This window comes from Culex pipiens, chromosome 2 (assembly GCF_016801865.2).
Source record: "Culex pipiens pallens isolate TS chromosome 2, TS_CPP_V2, whole genome shotgun sequence".
NCBI classification, from domain to species: domain Eukaryota; kingdom Metazoa; phylum Arthropoda; class Insecta; order Diptera; family Culicidae; genus Culex; species Culex pipiens.
This window is the reverse complement of record NC_068938.1, coordinates 46,623,222-46,637,538: the sequence shown is the minus strand read 5'-3', so window position 1 is coordinate 46,637,538 and position 14,317 is coordinate 46,623,222. Positions and strand designations below refer to the sequence as shown.

At 34.5% G+C, this 14,317-nt stretch overlaps 1 protein-coding gene across 4 annotated transcripts in view; it reads left to right on the top strand.

Moving 5' to 3' along the window:
• The window catches only part of LOC120424412 (probable nuclear hormone receptor HR3), a 254,783-nt gene extending 247,552 nt beyond the window's left edge, over window positions 1-7,231 (top strand). For 3 of the 4 annotated variants that reach the window (XM_039588523.2, XM_039588520.2, XM_039588521.2), the window contains 6 exons: window positions 2,004-2,216; window positions 2,483-2,586; window positions 2,664-2,810; window positions 2,877-3,120; window positions 3,186-3,336; window positions 7,092-7,231. In XM_039588523.2, the coding sequence (XP_039444457.1) occupies window positions 2,004-2,216; window positions 2,483-2,586; window positions 2,664-2,810; window positions 2,877-3,120; window positions 3,186-3,336; window positions 7,092-7,215 (983 nt within the window). In that variant the 3' untranslated portion in view covers window positions 7,216-7,231. The remainder of the gene's footprint in view (window positions 1-2,003; window positions 2,217-2,482; window positions 2,587-2,663; window positions 2,811-2,876; window positions 3,121-3,185; window positions 3,337-7,091) is intronic. The other variant, XM_039588522.2, reaches the window with a different exon arrangement.
• Window positions 7,232-14,317: the final 7,086 nt, after the last annotated feature.

The following is a 14,317-nucleotide window of genomic DNA, read 5'->3' as shown; positions in this document are numbered from 1 at the left end:
TAAATTGCGGCTTACCATTTTTGTATGAACAGTGGCCAAATTTGTATGCAAAATTATATCGAAAAACTGATGATGCAAAATGGCTTCTTTGAGCACACGGAAAATAAAACAATTCACGAAATTGTGGATTAAGTTCATGAATGTGAGAAACACAAAGGAATATACATATTCACGTTTACAGTGCAAATGCATCATATGCGTGAATAAATTCTTTCGTAGTTCTCACATTTATGAACACAATTCACGATTACGGGAATTGATTTTTTTCTGTGCATACTAAAAAGTTTCAGCCAGATTAAAAAATGAAATATAATATAAAAAAGATAATTTCGCAGAAAGTTGTTTTTTGCTAAAATTCTGCGCTTTTTTAAACGAGTTGAATTATTTAGTTCAACATTTCATAGGGGAACAGCACGAAATCTCCTCGGGCATCTAATTTTGGCATATCAGTTTTTGAATAGCCTAATGGGAACTGTGCAAGTAGAATACATCTAAAAATTTGACAAAAACGAAGTTGCTTAATTTTTGGAAATTGGTGATTTGGATGGAATTAGGTGAAAATTCTGAACCGGCCAAACACACGAGAATTTACCATAAATCATAAAATGCGATCAAAATAATGTTTCGAATGCTCTTCAAATGCTATAAATTTCTTTGGTTTTCAACTCTGGATAATTTTATTCTATTACAAAACACACATGTTTAAAACAACTTTTTTTTTGCTTTGGCGCAAAAAAGTAGTTTTGACTTCAAAACAAATAAAATACCAATGCTGCTTAGATGATTCTTGATTTTTTAAATCAATTCCAGGGAAAATAGAATTTAATTTGAAAAAAAGACATTCTGACTTTCCGCAACAAAAAAAAAAAACAAAATAGCAACATCAAAATTTGAAAATCCTTTGATAGTTTGATAACATTTTCCTTAATACTTTTCAAACTATTAAAACACAGAAAGCAAATCACAATTAAAAGTTGAATTCACAATTGAATTTTCCTTTGAAATTTGAACGTTTTGACCCTTGATTGAAAATAACATGTTTAAAAAATGCAGAACATCATCAATTCTTCAAATTTGCCAATAGATTATTTTTAATTTAATTCTTGAAAATTATGTTATGAAAATAGCTCATTAAAAAAAAAGAATTTAGCAAAAATGGAAACAGTATTATACATGCATGCAAGAGTGACAAAACGGCCTCAAACTAGCATGATCTGCTCTGATAAACTACTGGTATGATCATTGTCAACATTGCAAGGATTTTGTGAATTTTTTGTTGAATATCTCAAGATTTAAATCTAGTTTTAGGAATCTGTGGATGTCAAAAGCTGAGGCATTGAAAGCTGCACAAAATGGCGTCCTTAGCACAATTTATTATAAAATGCACGTGCAACGTGGTGAAATAGAAAAATATAACTCCTTAGTCCTTATCATTGAAAACCCATTAGTTGTCATTTTTATCAGCTTTTTGTAAAATCTTAAGATTTGAGTTCCTATTCCTTAGCTAAAACCAAAAAAAATCAAACCGTCCACATTCACGACCCCCCAGTCTTTTGTGGTCTCTATTGCAAGTTTCTGCTCGAACCTAGAAGTCCGAACCCAAGTAACATTTTTTTCCAGGAGTTCTACAAGAGCTCTTCAAGATAGCTACAGCATAGCAGTTTGGACCGCGGTAGGATAAAATTCTCTTCAAAACTTCTTCAGGAGTTTGGAAGAGTACTTGAAGAGAGTTTTATCCTACCGCGGTCCAAACTGCTATGCTGTAGCTATCTTGAAGAGCTCTTGTATAACTCCTGGAAAAAATGTTACTTGGGAAGGCTTGAATGTAGAGGGCACCCAAACCTCTATTCCTTAGCCACATATCTTATAACAACGTATTTTGAAACCCCTAACACTCCCCCTACTAACACTAACAATTGGTCCTCACCGTCCACTTGTTCTTGTTCTCCCTCTAACACACGCTGCCATTCCTAAATATTGTCACCATCGTCAACGTCGTGCAGAAGTTGTCACCGGAAGTGGACTCCGTCGATCGGACTGTTGCCAACAAAATCAGAACCCGGTGTCAACCGTCGGTGGAGGCGGAGGTGGTGGTGGAGGAGGAGGAGGAGGCACGGTGGATGGTATCGGGGCGGTGCCCCATCATCCAGCCAGTCAGAATACGCCGGTGTCGTTCGGCGAGGACGACAGCTCGTGCGATTCGCACTCCAAGTGGGGTAATGTGCCGAAAAGGGGTGTTGGAAATTTTTGGGGTTATGTTTTTCATATTATTTTTTTTTTCTCTGATATGAGTTTGCAAAAATTTAAACTTGAAAACATATTTTCTCATTTAAAATATTGAAGAAAGAACTTTAAAGTATAATTTTGGTTTTGTTGTTATTTATATTCTCGAAGTAATGGTGTAGGATAAATTTACTAATATCCAAACTTTATTGATCAAACATTCCATTACTAACATTTCCTTTTCCTTTCACCTTTGCAGCCGAAGGCGACATCAACGACGTGTTGATAAAGACCCTCGCGGAAGCGCACGCCAACACCAACCACAAACTGGACATTGTGCACGAAATGTTCCGAAAGTCACAGGTAACACTTGCAAGCAGCTGTAATCTATTGCTCGACCTACAGACTAATGATGTGCTTACTTTCCCCAACCGCTCCAGGACGTCACCCGCATTCTGTACTACAAAAACATGAGCCAGGAGGAGCTGTGGCTCGACTGCGCGGAAAAGCTAACGGCCATGATCCAGCAGATCATCGAGTTCGCGAAGCTGATACCGGGCTTCATGCGGTTAAGTCAAGACGATCAGGTAAGTATCGACCTGCAGTGACTACTTGAGCAGCATGGCTTAACCCACCCATTTTTCCGCACGCAGATTCTCCTGCTAAAGACCGGTTCGTTCGAGCTGGCGATCGTGCGCATGTCCCGACTGATGGATCTCTCAACCAACTCCGTGCTGTACGGGGACATTATGCTGCCCCAGGACGTCTTCTACACGTCCGACTCGTTCGAGATGAAGCTGGTGGCGTGCATATTCGAGACTGCCAAGAGTATCGCCGAGCTGAAGCTGACGGAGACGGAGCTGGCGCTGTACCAGAGTTTGGTGCTGCTGTGGCCAGGTGAGGAACCCCTCAACTCTCTTAAGGCGTAGTCGACTCAAATTTTAATCGAATTTAAATTCCAGAGCGAAACGGAGTCCGGGGTAACACGGAAATTCAGCGATTGTTCGAGATGAGCATGTCGGCGATCCGGCAAGAGATCGAGGCGAACCACGCGCCCCTCAAGGGGGACGTGACGGTGCTCGAGATACTGCTGAACAAAATCCCAACCTTCCGGTGAGTAGCGGGCAAAAGAAGAATATGGCCAAGATATCCAGATTACAAGAAAATGATAGATAACAAGCCTTACCCGACAAACTTCGTTCTGCCTTTTTTCGTTTGTTGACGTTTTTAAATTTTTTGCTTATTCAGCCTCCTGTGATCAAAATTTGGTTTTACGTAACATTTCCCATACAATCTGCAGATTTTCCGGAATCGGTTCCAGAGTGGCCAAAGTTGTAACTTTTTGGCGTAAGAACCTTCCTTGGGCTTATACGAACTCAACGCAATAAATAGCACCTCGATCCGACGCTCCGTATTGAACTGATTCGCGTTCGAACAAAACCGTCGAAATTTTTTATATATATAGATAGAAGAAGAAGAAGATAGATTTGTATTTTAACCTATTATGAAAATTTAGTCTTCAGCCATTCCACGTCAAACAAGAAGGATCCAATTCAAAAGTGCTCATATTTGGTATGGGAGCTCCTCGCTCAAAATAATTAGACCCGTATTTTTTGTTTGGCGAATAGGGTGCTCCTATCCGAAATAGGGTGGTCCAAAAAATGACGTTTTTCGTCGATTTTAGCAAAAATTACATTTTTCAAAAAATCATGTCTCTGGAACAGCTGAACTAATTTTAAAGCGCCACGTTTAAAAAGAAAGGTTTTATGTTTTAAAACCTTTCGTTTTTTCGGTCCGGCATCTCCTTTTTGGCTACGGGCCTGTGGTACAGTACACAATGAGAAATCTGTATCTTGAGATGAGATTTTCTGATCGAATTGGTATGTTTGGCAAAGTTGTAGGTTAAGTTTAGGACTTTTCCTCGGGCCTTCAAAAAATAGGAACACGATTATTTTTTTTCTTTTTCTCAATCTGCTTTCATCAATAAAAGTTCCCAAAATAAGTATTTTTAATTATTCGCACCTTTTTTTATATGTTTTAGAGGACTGAAACAGGCATTTTTGCGCTAGGATGGTGGGTTAGGATGGTGCAAAATTTGGTACCGAAGTTCTATTTTTTTAAAGATTTTTTTGGAAAAAAAAACTTTTAGGAGCCAAACATAACTTCACACATATTTTTATAAAATACACGTTTCGTACGTTTCCAAGTATTAGACATTTAAAGGTCGAAGATTTCCGAAAAAAAACTCAAAAATATTTTATGAGGAAGAAATATTACTGCAATAATAATTACATTCGATGTAAAAATGAATTCTAAATCGAAAAGTACTTTGAACAGTTTACAGTTTTGAATTATTTAAAGTCAAATTATTCTTCAAAATTGTCAAATAATTTAAAAATGGTTTGCATACTTGCCCATCCTGAAAACAATATAATCGTAAAGCTAAGAAAATTCTCTGCAATTTGCATTTTTGCTGAAATATAATTTTCAATCATTGATACCTTGGTAACATAGTAAAAGTTGTGTGAAATTTTCACAAACTTTTAAAAAGATATTTGCAGATTGTAGAAATCACGACTTACATTTCAATAGGGCCAAATAATATGATTTAAGAAATGTAAGTCGTGATTTAAAACAAAATCTAAATATTGGAATTGAGAAAATTTAACACAAGAGTTCTCTCAGCTTTTTGAATATATATATATTTTTTTTTTAAAGATGGAGAAGAATTGACAGCATTTAAAAAATACAAAATAAAAATGTTGATGAATAAATTAACCTAAAAATGGCTATAGCTCAAAAACGGTTCCCCTTAAATTTTGTATACAAAAGTACTTTTCGATCTAGTATTCAATTTTACATTAATAATACCTTGACATTTTTTTGGGTGCAATTTCAACCCTTTCCAAAACAAACATTTAAAAAAAATCATGGCTTGGCAAAAAACGAAACGTCCGTCAGCATTTTTGTATATTTAAAAATACAAAAAATGGAAAGAATCAAAGGGTATCAAAATCGAGTTTCTGTGAAAAAAAAATAAAAAAATGAGTATTTTTTAAAAACGTAAATATCTTTTTCAGAATATTCGCAATTATATAAATAACTTTGCCGAAGACACCAAATCGATAAGAAAATCTCTTTTCGAGGTACAGATTGTCGAATGTTTTCATAACCTATAAATTAGATGAATACTTGTGTTAAGAAACAAATGCTGCAAAGTGTCATATTTGGACATAAGGACATAGTGGAAAAAGTTTCATACAAATCAAAAAAATATACACTCAACTCCCGATGGTTGGTCACTTTTTCGTTTGACACTTTTTTAGTTTGTACCCCGTTGGTTGGTCAAAGTCAAACTAAAAAGTGACGAACTGTCACTTTTTACACGGCGCTCACGCATACTATCAAAACAAACGTTTCGTAGTGTGTGTGAACTCCATGTAAAAGGGGTGTCAAACTTAAAAGTGGGGGTTCGTTTGACAACAGTTGGTGTCATACCATCGGGGTTTGAGTGTACTGAAAAGTCGATTTGTTAAATTTTAGAGAATTGCTCTTAAGTGCAAAATGAGTTAGTCTCAGTGCCGTCAAATTTGACCACATTTTTAAATGGAAATTTTATAGAAAAATTATTTAGAGTTATTTGAATAAAGAGGGCTTGAAACGCTTATTTTGACAATTTAAAATGATGATTTTTTAGTGTTATACAAACGGTTTTGAATTAAATTATTTCTCACTACCTTTTAGTTTTTAATCAATATGAATCAAAGATTTTCATTCATTATTCTATACTTTTGCTTGCCATAAACATTTATTTTATGAAATAAATTCATTACAGGCTGTTAAAAATGTTATTTAAAGCTTTTCTTCTTCGGCTCTGGCTCTGGTCTAGTTTTAATTCTTCCAAGATGTAAAAAACATTTTTTTTTTGCGTTACGTTATAAAAAAACGCTCCCTTAAAAAGATCCTATCAACGAAATTTTATTTTATTTTTGCTATTTGGGTGTTTTTGAATAGAGAGCCTATATGGAGAGGCGAAATGTCACTCTCAGGGTTCCAATCGAACTGTCAAATCGGGGTTCCAATCGAGCAACAAGATCATGCAAGAACAAGGTTGGAATCAATTTAAAATTATTTTGGCAAAAAAAATGAGACTTATAACAATCACAAGTATTGTAAAACTGTCGTTGATAATAATCTGGTAGTTTTTGTTATGTTTGTGCTTGTTCGGTACAAAAAAAGTGCCAGCACCAAAAAAAAACTACAAGTTTTTCAACCTTATATTTAAATGACTTTGGGTGTTTGAAATTTCTCCCAGAACATTTCATTTCCCTATGTAGGTCCCTATTTTTGAATACTTCTGATTTAGGGCGATTTCAAAAACACCTTCAAAGCAAAAGTTGTAAATTGTGTTTGTAAGACTTTAAAAAAAATCTAGAAATATTTTGTGATTTCATTGTTTTAAAATTAAGGAAAAAAAAGTTTATGTTTAAAATTTATTGATTTTTAATTTGTTATTAACCGGAACCTGACCAATAATCGAAAAAGAAAAACAAAACTATCATGCAGACAAAATGTTTTATTAAAAAAAACACTGTTTATTAGTGGCTGTCTGCCGTAGGTTAGGCTCCCCTGAATTAGATTAATGCTATGAATTTGAACATTTTGTGATACTTTTAGTTAACATAATTTGAAAGCGATTGTATGAATATTAAATATAGTGATGGATATTTTTCTGATGACTTCGGATATGGATTCGGATTATGGATTTTATCAAAATGTAATTTTGAGAATTTGTACAGTCTGTAGTAGTAAAAATACCAAATTCGATCCAAAAAATCATGACCAATTTCCACCTTTCCCTCCCACAGCGAGCTCTCCATCATGCACATGGAGGCGCTCCAAAAGTTCAAGCTCGATCACCCGCATCACGTGTTCCCGGCGCTGTACAAGGAGCTCTTCTCGATCGACTCGCAGCAGGACCTGATGACATAACAGGATCACCAGGAGCAGCAGCAGCAGCACGAGTCGTCGTCACCGTCGCCACCCTCACCCCACAACAACAACCCGGACAAGCAGTACCATCATCAGCAACCGAATCAACAACAACAAGAGCAATACTTGGACGGCCCCGATCGGAAGGTGGCCCCGATGGCGGACCAGCAGCAGCAACAGCAAAATACGTTCATAATCATCATCCAGCAGGACGGCGAAGTCATCACCCAGTCGGCGGCACCAAAGTAAAGCAAACGCCTAACGTTATGCAACCGAACGCGAAGCGTTTGCTGTTCTCCAGTTGGCAGGTTGCTGAGCAGGCGTTGCCAAGTGGTCGCGTGCACTGAGACAAATGTGAACGTCGATTTGTTCGCGCGATTGTTTGCGATGGGGAGAGGCGCGGTTGTAGGTTAAGTGACACACAAACAAACAAAAAGAACACACACACACACATACACTCTGAGAGCGATGATGTAGGAAGGAGGAAGGAAGGATGAGGGAAGAGAACGCGATAGTAATTGTTGATGTAAATGAATTTAATGATTGTTATATTATTTTAAAAGTTTTAATTTATAACTCTTTTTTGTTTTCCCCCTTTATTGTCTTCTTGAGCGATTTTTTATTTTAAAAAAAGTGAAAGGAAAAGAAAAGAATGAAGTAATTTGTAGGTCAAATTTATACATACTAGCGTGTTAAGTTTAGAAATTAGCCTAACCCACACACAAACACATACAGACACCCAAACACAAACAAACACGGAACAGCGGTTTCGTTCACTTTCGCGGTTGTTTTTTAGTTTTTTGTTTCACTTGTTTTTGTTTCGTTTCTTTTTTACAAATTTTATTTATTTTTTTGAACGCGGCAAACGTACAAAATTTTGTTCCCGATCGCTTTTTTGCGAGCGATCTCGATTGGTTCTTGATGTTAACGCAAAGGCTAATATTAAACAGAAGAAAAAAAATAAAGTAAAAAGGTAAACAAAAACAGTTGTGAGGTTTCAAAACAGAGACGGATGGCAAAACACACACACACGCGAAATGCAAAAGGTAGAATCTCTCTCTAAATCGTTCTGTTGGTTTCGTTTTTGTTTTTCTCTTTTTAGGGTAGGAAAATTTTCCATTTTTGTTGGGAAAGTAAAACAAAAGAAACAAGATGGCGACGCGCGTCGCGCGCGGCGCCTCCGTACTAGTTGTATTTTGTCTCCAGTTTAAGGCGAAAGCGCCCTTTTTGCGAAAAGAGAAACAAACATTCGTTTTCGGATTTTAATTTTTAGTTTAAAGCAAAGATTTTTCGAACTTGAGAGAAGCAAAAACGCAAAGTTGTGGAAGAGTTCGAAGCAGTATTAGAAAATGGAAAAAAATAAACAAACAAAAAAATACTAAAACGAAAGGAAATCAAAGACTTAAACGCGCGTGACACGAAATGACGAACACGTGACGGATGCGGAAATTCAGTCCAATTGGCCATTTAGAGCTCCGTTTGCCTTAGACACACACAAACACTCAAATATTAGAAACTCTCACAGTCAAACACACGCGTCTCCCGCGTATCGATTGGATGGTGAAAATTGGGTAAAAAGTATACAAAATTAAACTAAAAAATTTTAAAACATTTCCAGCCCCAACCAGTTAAATTCTGTACCAGTTACCGAACGTTCTCCAGTTTTTTTTAAAGCAAAGTTTAAGTTGACCCTCCCGTTCTTGTTAGTGTTTTAACCCCCCGCAAAAAAGACTTTACCACTGAAAATCAAAAATTAATTTTTAGACGAAAAACACAGTTTAACCAATTGAGAATATCTCTCTATCTCTTTCTCTTCTTCACACAAAAAAAAACTCTACATTTTTCACTCCGACTTAGAAGAAAAATTTAAACTCTTTCGATGAGCGAATACGGAAGCAGAAAAAAAAACTGATAATTATAAAATTAGAACAAAAAGACCCCTCCATAGATGTTTGTAAGGCAAAAACAAAAAAGAAAAATCGTACTGAATTTAGAGTTAGGTTTTTTTTCTAAATTTTTGGCGAAAAAGCAAGCGAGCGACACCAAAAAAAAGAAACAGCAAAATTCTCACACAAACGGACGCGAACGAAAGACTTGACGGCAGGCATGCCAGATTTTGCAGATTTTCGGGCACATCACAAAAACGCAAATGAGTTTAACTTGATGGCAAAATAATATTTTTAAAATCTGTTTTTGGCAAAAGAAGCAAAACATTGTTATCTTTTTTGTGAATAATTAATTTAATTAAAAATTATCGAATAACATGGCAAAACAATATGTTTGAGCATTGAGCCTGTGCTCGAAAATCTTCAAATGTGGCATCCCTGCTTGACGGGTAAAACTTGAGTTTCCTGAGTTGTTGCTGATAATCTCGGATAGAGCGGCAGCGAACAACTCTCCGACAAGCCTGCGCTCTCTCTCGCGAGAGAGCGATTTTGTCGAAGAGAGGAAACGTCGTCGCGCTCACCGAGAGATTCCAACAACAAATCGGCAAACTCGAAACCTTCTCACGCAGGACAAGTAGACGGGACGAACGGCAGAAAAAAAAAGAGAAAGAGAGAGAGAAACGCAGAAAGAGAGAGGCGCGCGCACTGATTTACTGCTAGGAAACGGAAAAGGTGTTTTTTTAGTTGATAGAACAATTTAGGAAATCAAAGTATAGGCAAAGGAAGCGGGCTTGTTAGAGAGAGAGAGGGAGAGGGAGAATAAATCACACACTTCCACACAAACAGACACACACTCACTCAAGACAGGACACTGGAGAGGAGGAAGGAGGTTGGAATAGGATCGACGAAAAGAGATGGGAAAAGTTACACAGTTTGCAGTTTTTCGGCTGCGGCTTGAAAAATGAGAACTTATAAATGTATGGGTGCTTCTATATATATAAAAGAATGATAAAATTATATATATTTAAAACAAAACAAAATAACTAAAACAATTACAAGAGAAAGTTTAATTAAACCACAAAACACACACGGAAAGAAAGAGAGACAAACACACAGACGAAGGAAATCAGACAACTGTAATAGTAAAATATTAAACACAAAGAAAGTAAAACAAAAAACACACACACACAGACACACATATGTTGAAACGTAAATCGAATATATATTAGAGCGGGCGACGAACCAGCAGTTGGGTGGACTGGACTAAAAAAACGCATGAAAACAAGAAGCAAAACTAATGCACACAGAGTAACATCAAACAAACAAACAAACAAAAAACGCAAACAAACGGACTGGTAAACATCTCTTTTTCGCATCGCAAATTCGACTGCCACGAGTCCCGGCTGCTGGTCCTGTCCTTCCGTGTCTTCTTTTCATGAATGTAAGAATTAATTGCCTTAAATGATATATATTACATAATATACAATATAAAATTATATTTAAAAACAAAACAAACAACAAAAAGAAAGAGAAAAGTAAACACAAAACAACAACAACAACAATTACTGATAAAAAAAACGTGTGGTGAAAGCAAAGTTCTCACAAGCAAACACTCTCTCACGAACACACGCAGACACGAGCAGAGCGACATACAGTGAAAAGAAGAAGCAGACGAAACAAAATGCAGAAGCAGAGAGGAGCAACACTTAGAAATAGTTGATTTTTTTCTAATCATAAATTCAAAGGAGTAAAATTCGTCATTACGGTAATGTAAGGATAGTTATCTAAATTCTATACATAAATATAACACAATAATTTTAAGCTGAGGATAGTATCTGAGGAAAACAAGAAGAAAATCTTATATAATTTAAATTAATTTAAAACAAAAACAAAAAGTAAGCAAAAAAACTCTATAAATAAAACGCAAAAGAGAGAAGGAGACAGACACAGACACACACGCATCTTGTATGAATTTCACGAGAGTCGCAGGCAAGCAATTCTTGCGAAATTAACACAACAAAAAAGTATAAAGAAAATAGCGAAATTCGGGTAGGTTTTAAGTTTCACTGAATATTATAATCTATTATACATAAAAATCTATATTGAAAGATTAATAAACTGATTAATCCATATTATTGTTGTTTCTTTTATTATTTTTCGCTCTTTTTCTACAAAAGAATAGACTTTTAATTGTAGTTATGTATCTTTTCTAACGAGGATATAACACTTAGATAAAACAAGGCAAAACAAAAAGGCGCCAACTATTATACACATACGCGAGTACATAAATCTTTTTCGATTCATTAACTCTCTGTACTGTAGGTAAATCAATATGCATAACACAAAAGACAAGAAAAACACACTCACACTGTTGAATAAAGTAAAAAGCAAAACTTAGTTGATGAAAAGGTGACATTTGTTTCTCGTTTTTCCGTTCACTCACTCACCTACAAAACACTATCTCTCTCTCGCACTAGAAAAAATTTACAACGCTAACAAACTACCCAAATGAAGCAAAAGAAGAAGGAAAAAGTCGACTAACAATTTGAGTAGATTTCGGTTTTAACGAAATTAGTGCAAATTTACATGCGGATGCGCGTACTAACACACACAAACCCAAGAAAAGAATTGGGGAAAGGGTGGAATTTGCATGTTCAAGACTAACGTTACTAAAACAAACAAATGGGTTTTAATTAGTTGTTAACTGTTCGATCCTTCATTAATCGCATGTTTCACTCGGTATACGGTATTTGATCTGTAAATTTTTGATTTTTTTTTTTTTTTTTTGCTAAACTAACAAATTCTCTGGGTTATTGAAATCTCTTATCGCAGTCGCCATTTTGAAGTTTCTTGTGTAAGGCCGTTGCAATTATTTTTTCGAAGTTTAAATCTCCCTTCAAAATCGGTCCGAAAAATCAAGGAAGTAAAAACTTGAATTAGTAAAACTTCAGTAAAAACAGAATCAACAGAAAACAATTTAAAGTTGGTTTGTTTTTACAAGTCTCTATACAAATTTGGGGGCTGTCCATATAAAAATGGTAAGTAAATATTAAAACAATTTCTGATTGATTTGGTGTCTTTGGCAAAGTTATAAGTATTGAATTTGTACAGGATGAAAGTAATACTCTTCAAAAATGTAAATTTTAAAAACTTTTTAAAACAAATCAATAATTTATAAAACACGTATTTTCCAAAATTTCCGATTTTTTTTTTGTTTTTTTTTATTCAAAAAAGGAAACTAGTAATGTCCAGTTATATTCTTCTTGTAGTACGCAATTCCAACTAAAATATTTAAAAATTTGTTGGAGTAACTTTAAATTAAATCAATCCTTCCTTAAATCGTAATCCCTCGTATCTATTTGAAGTGCAAGTCGTGATTTTAATGATATGATTTTTTCTCTATTAAATTATTTTTGACATTGAAAATTGTGTCAATAATTTCCAAGATATCACCACAGAGTATGATATCACGGTTGAATGATATGGGCTCAGAAAAACTGTTTTTTTTTTTCATAATTTCCATATTTTCTCAGCAACCATAGATCGGATCAGAAATATGTAATTTGAAAAAGAGAACATTCTCAACAAACATAGATATTTTTACAGAGAAAAACGAGGATGGATTCAGTATAAAGATATTTGAGAAAAATAATTAAATATTATCGTAACTCAAAAACGGTGAACTTAGTCAAATTTTTACTAAAGTACTTAAGGAGTGCAATATAATCATTGGTTTTTTTTTTCGAGTGCACTTTGATTTTTTTTTTCAAAAATGTTTAAAAAAATATAACTTGGTCAAAACAGTGTAAAAAATAGCACTATTACACGGATAGAAATCCTGTTAGCAAATCCGGTAACTCTCTATGTTTTTGAATTTGTTAACATTGTAATGATTCTAAAATCGTGAACTTTTTTTCGATTTCACTGTAAATGTTTTGAAAATAAACAAAATTGTTTCCAAAATCGAAACAAATGTTGACGATTTTGGAAACATTTCAATGTGTACAAATTCAAGAACATAGAGTTACCGGATTTGCTTACAGTATTTCTATCCGTGTACATATAAACTAATCCATATACAAAATGAAAAAGGGGGATAATTTGGTAAAATCGAGCATGTATGATAAAAATTAATTTATCCAAAAATAGTACACGGATAAAAATCCTTTAAGCTAATCCAGTTACTCTATGCTGTAGTTTTTTTAAATTTTTTCCGATTTTGAACAACAGTGTTGTCGATTCTAAAAAACTTTTGCTGTAAAATAAAAAAAAATTTAGGAAACATTTCGATGTTCAAAAATTCGACAACATAGAGTTAACCGATTTGCTCAGAGGATTTCTATCCGTGTATATAACTTTTTGGGAAACAGTCCAGACTAGATTATCCGAAGTTCTATTATCCGAAGGTTTTTATAGGACTTCGGATAATCGAATTTCGGATTTTTTTTATTTTCTTACTTTTAACATCAAAATCGAATTCTGCGACTCCATTTCAGTCAAATTTGAATAGTTGATTGCCTTAAAAATAACAAAATGCATTTTTTCTATATTTTATCGCCGCCATTTTGGATTTAAATATTCTAAATAACGTTAGAGTAGTTTGGTGGTCATACTTAAGCTCAGCAATAAAAAATAGGACAACGGAAATTTTTTTTTCGTGATTCGTTTACCCGGTGTGAAATTTTTCCGAGGACTTCAGATAATCGAGTCTGGAAAGTGTATGCATTTTTTATGAATCGCATTTTTTCTGAATAGATGAAGATTTTCGATATTTTTTCAAACAACTTTTTATCACAAAAAAATCGATTGTGACAAATGTTGCCCCTTTTGATTTTGTTAATTTTTTTATATGTTTTAGTGGACAAAAAGTGCCAAGTTTTAGCTACAGATCATGACGGATGTTTTTTCCATTTTCCATGAAAAGTATTGAAAATTTCCCCGACAAAAATCCAAAAATCATTTTTGGATGTAAAGAAGAATTTGCAATCAAAAAGTATTTTTGTAAATTTTTGAGTAAATGCACTGTTCAAATTCATTTTAAGCCATTTTGAGGATAAAATTTAAAGAAAATGTTTTTTTTTAATAATGCCCATCCATGTTTATCTCTGAAAAAATATATTTAAAAAGCTGATAAAATTATCGTTGATTTTCATTTTTGGACATTGCACAGTGGTCCAGATCGCAAAATTAAATTGAAAATGGATTTTCCGGAAAAT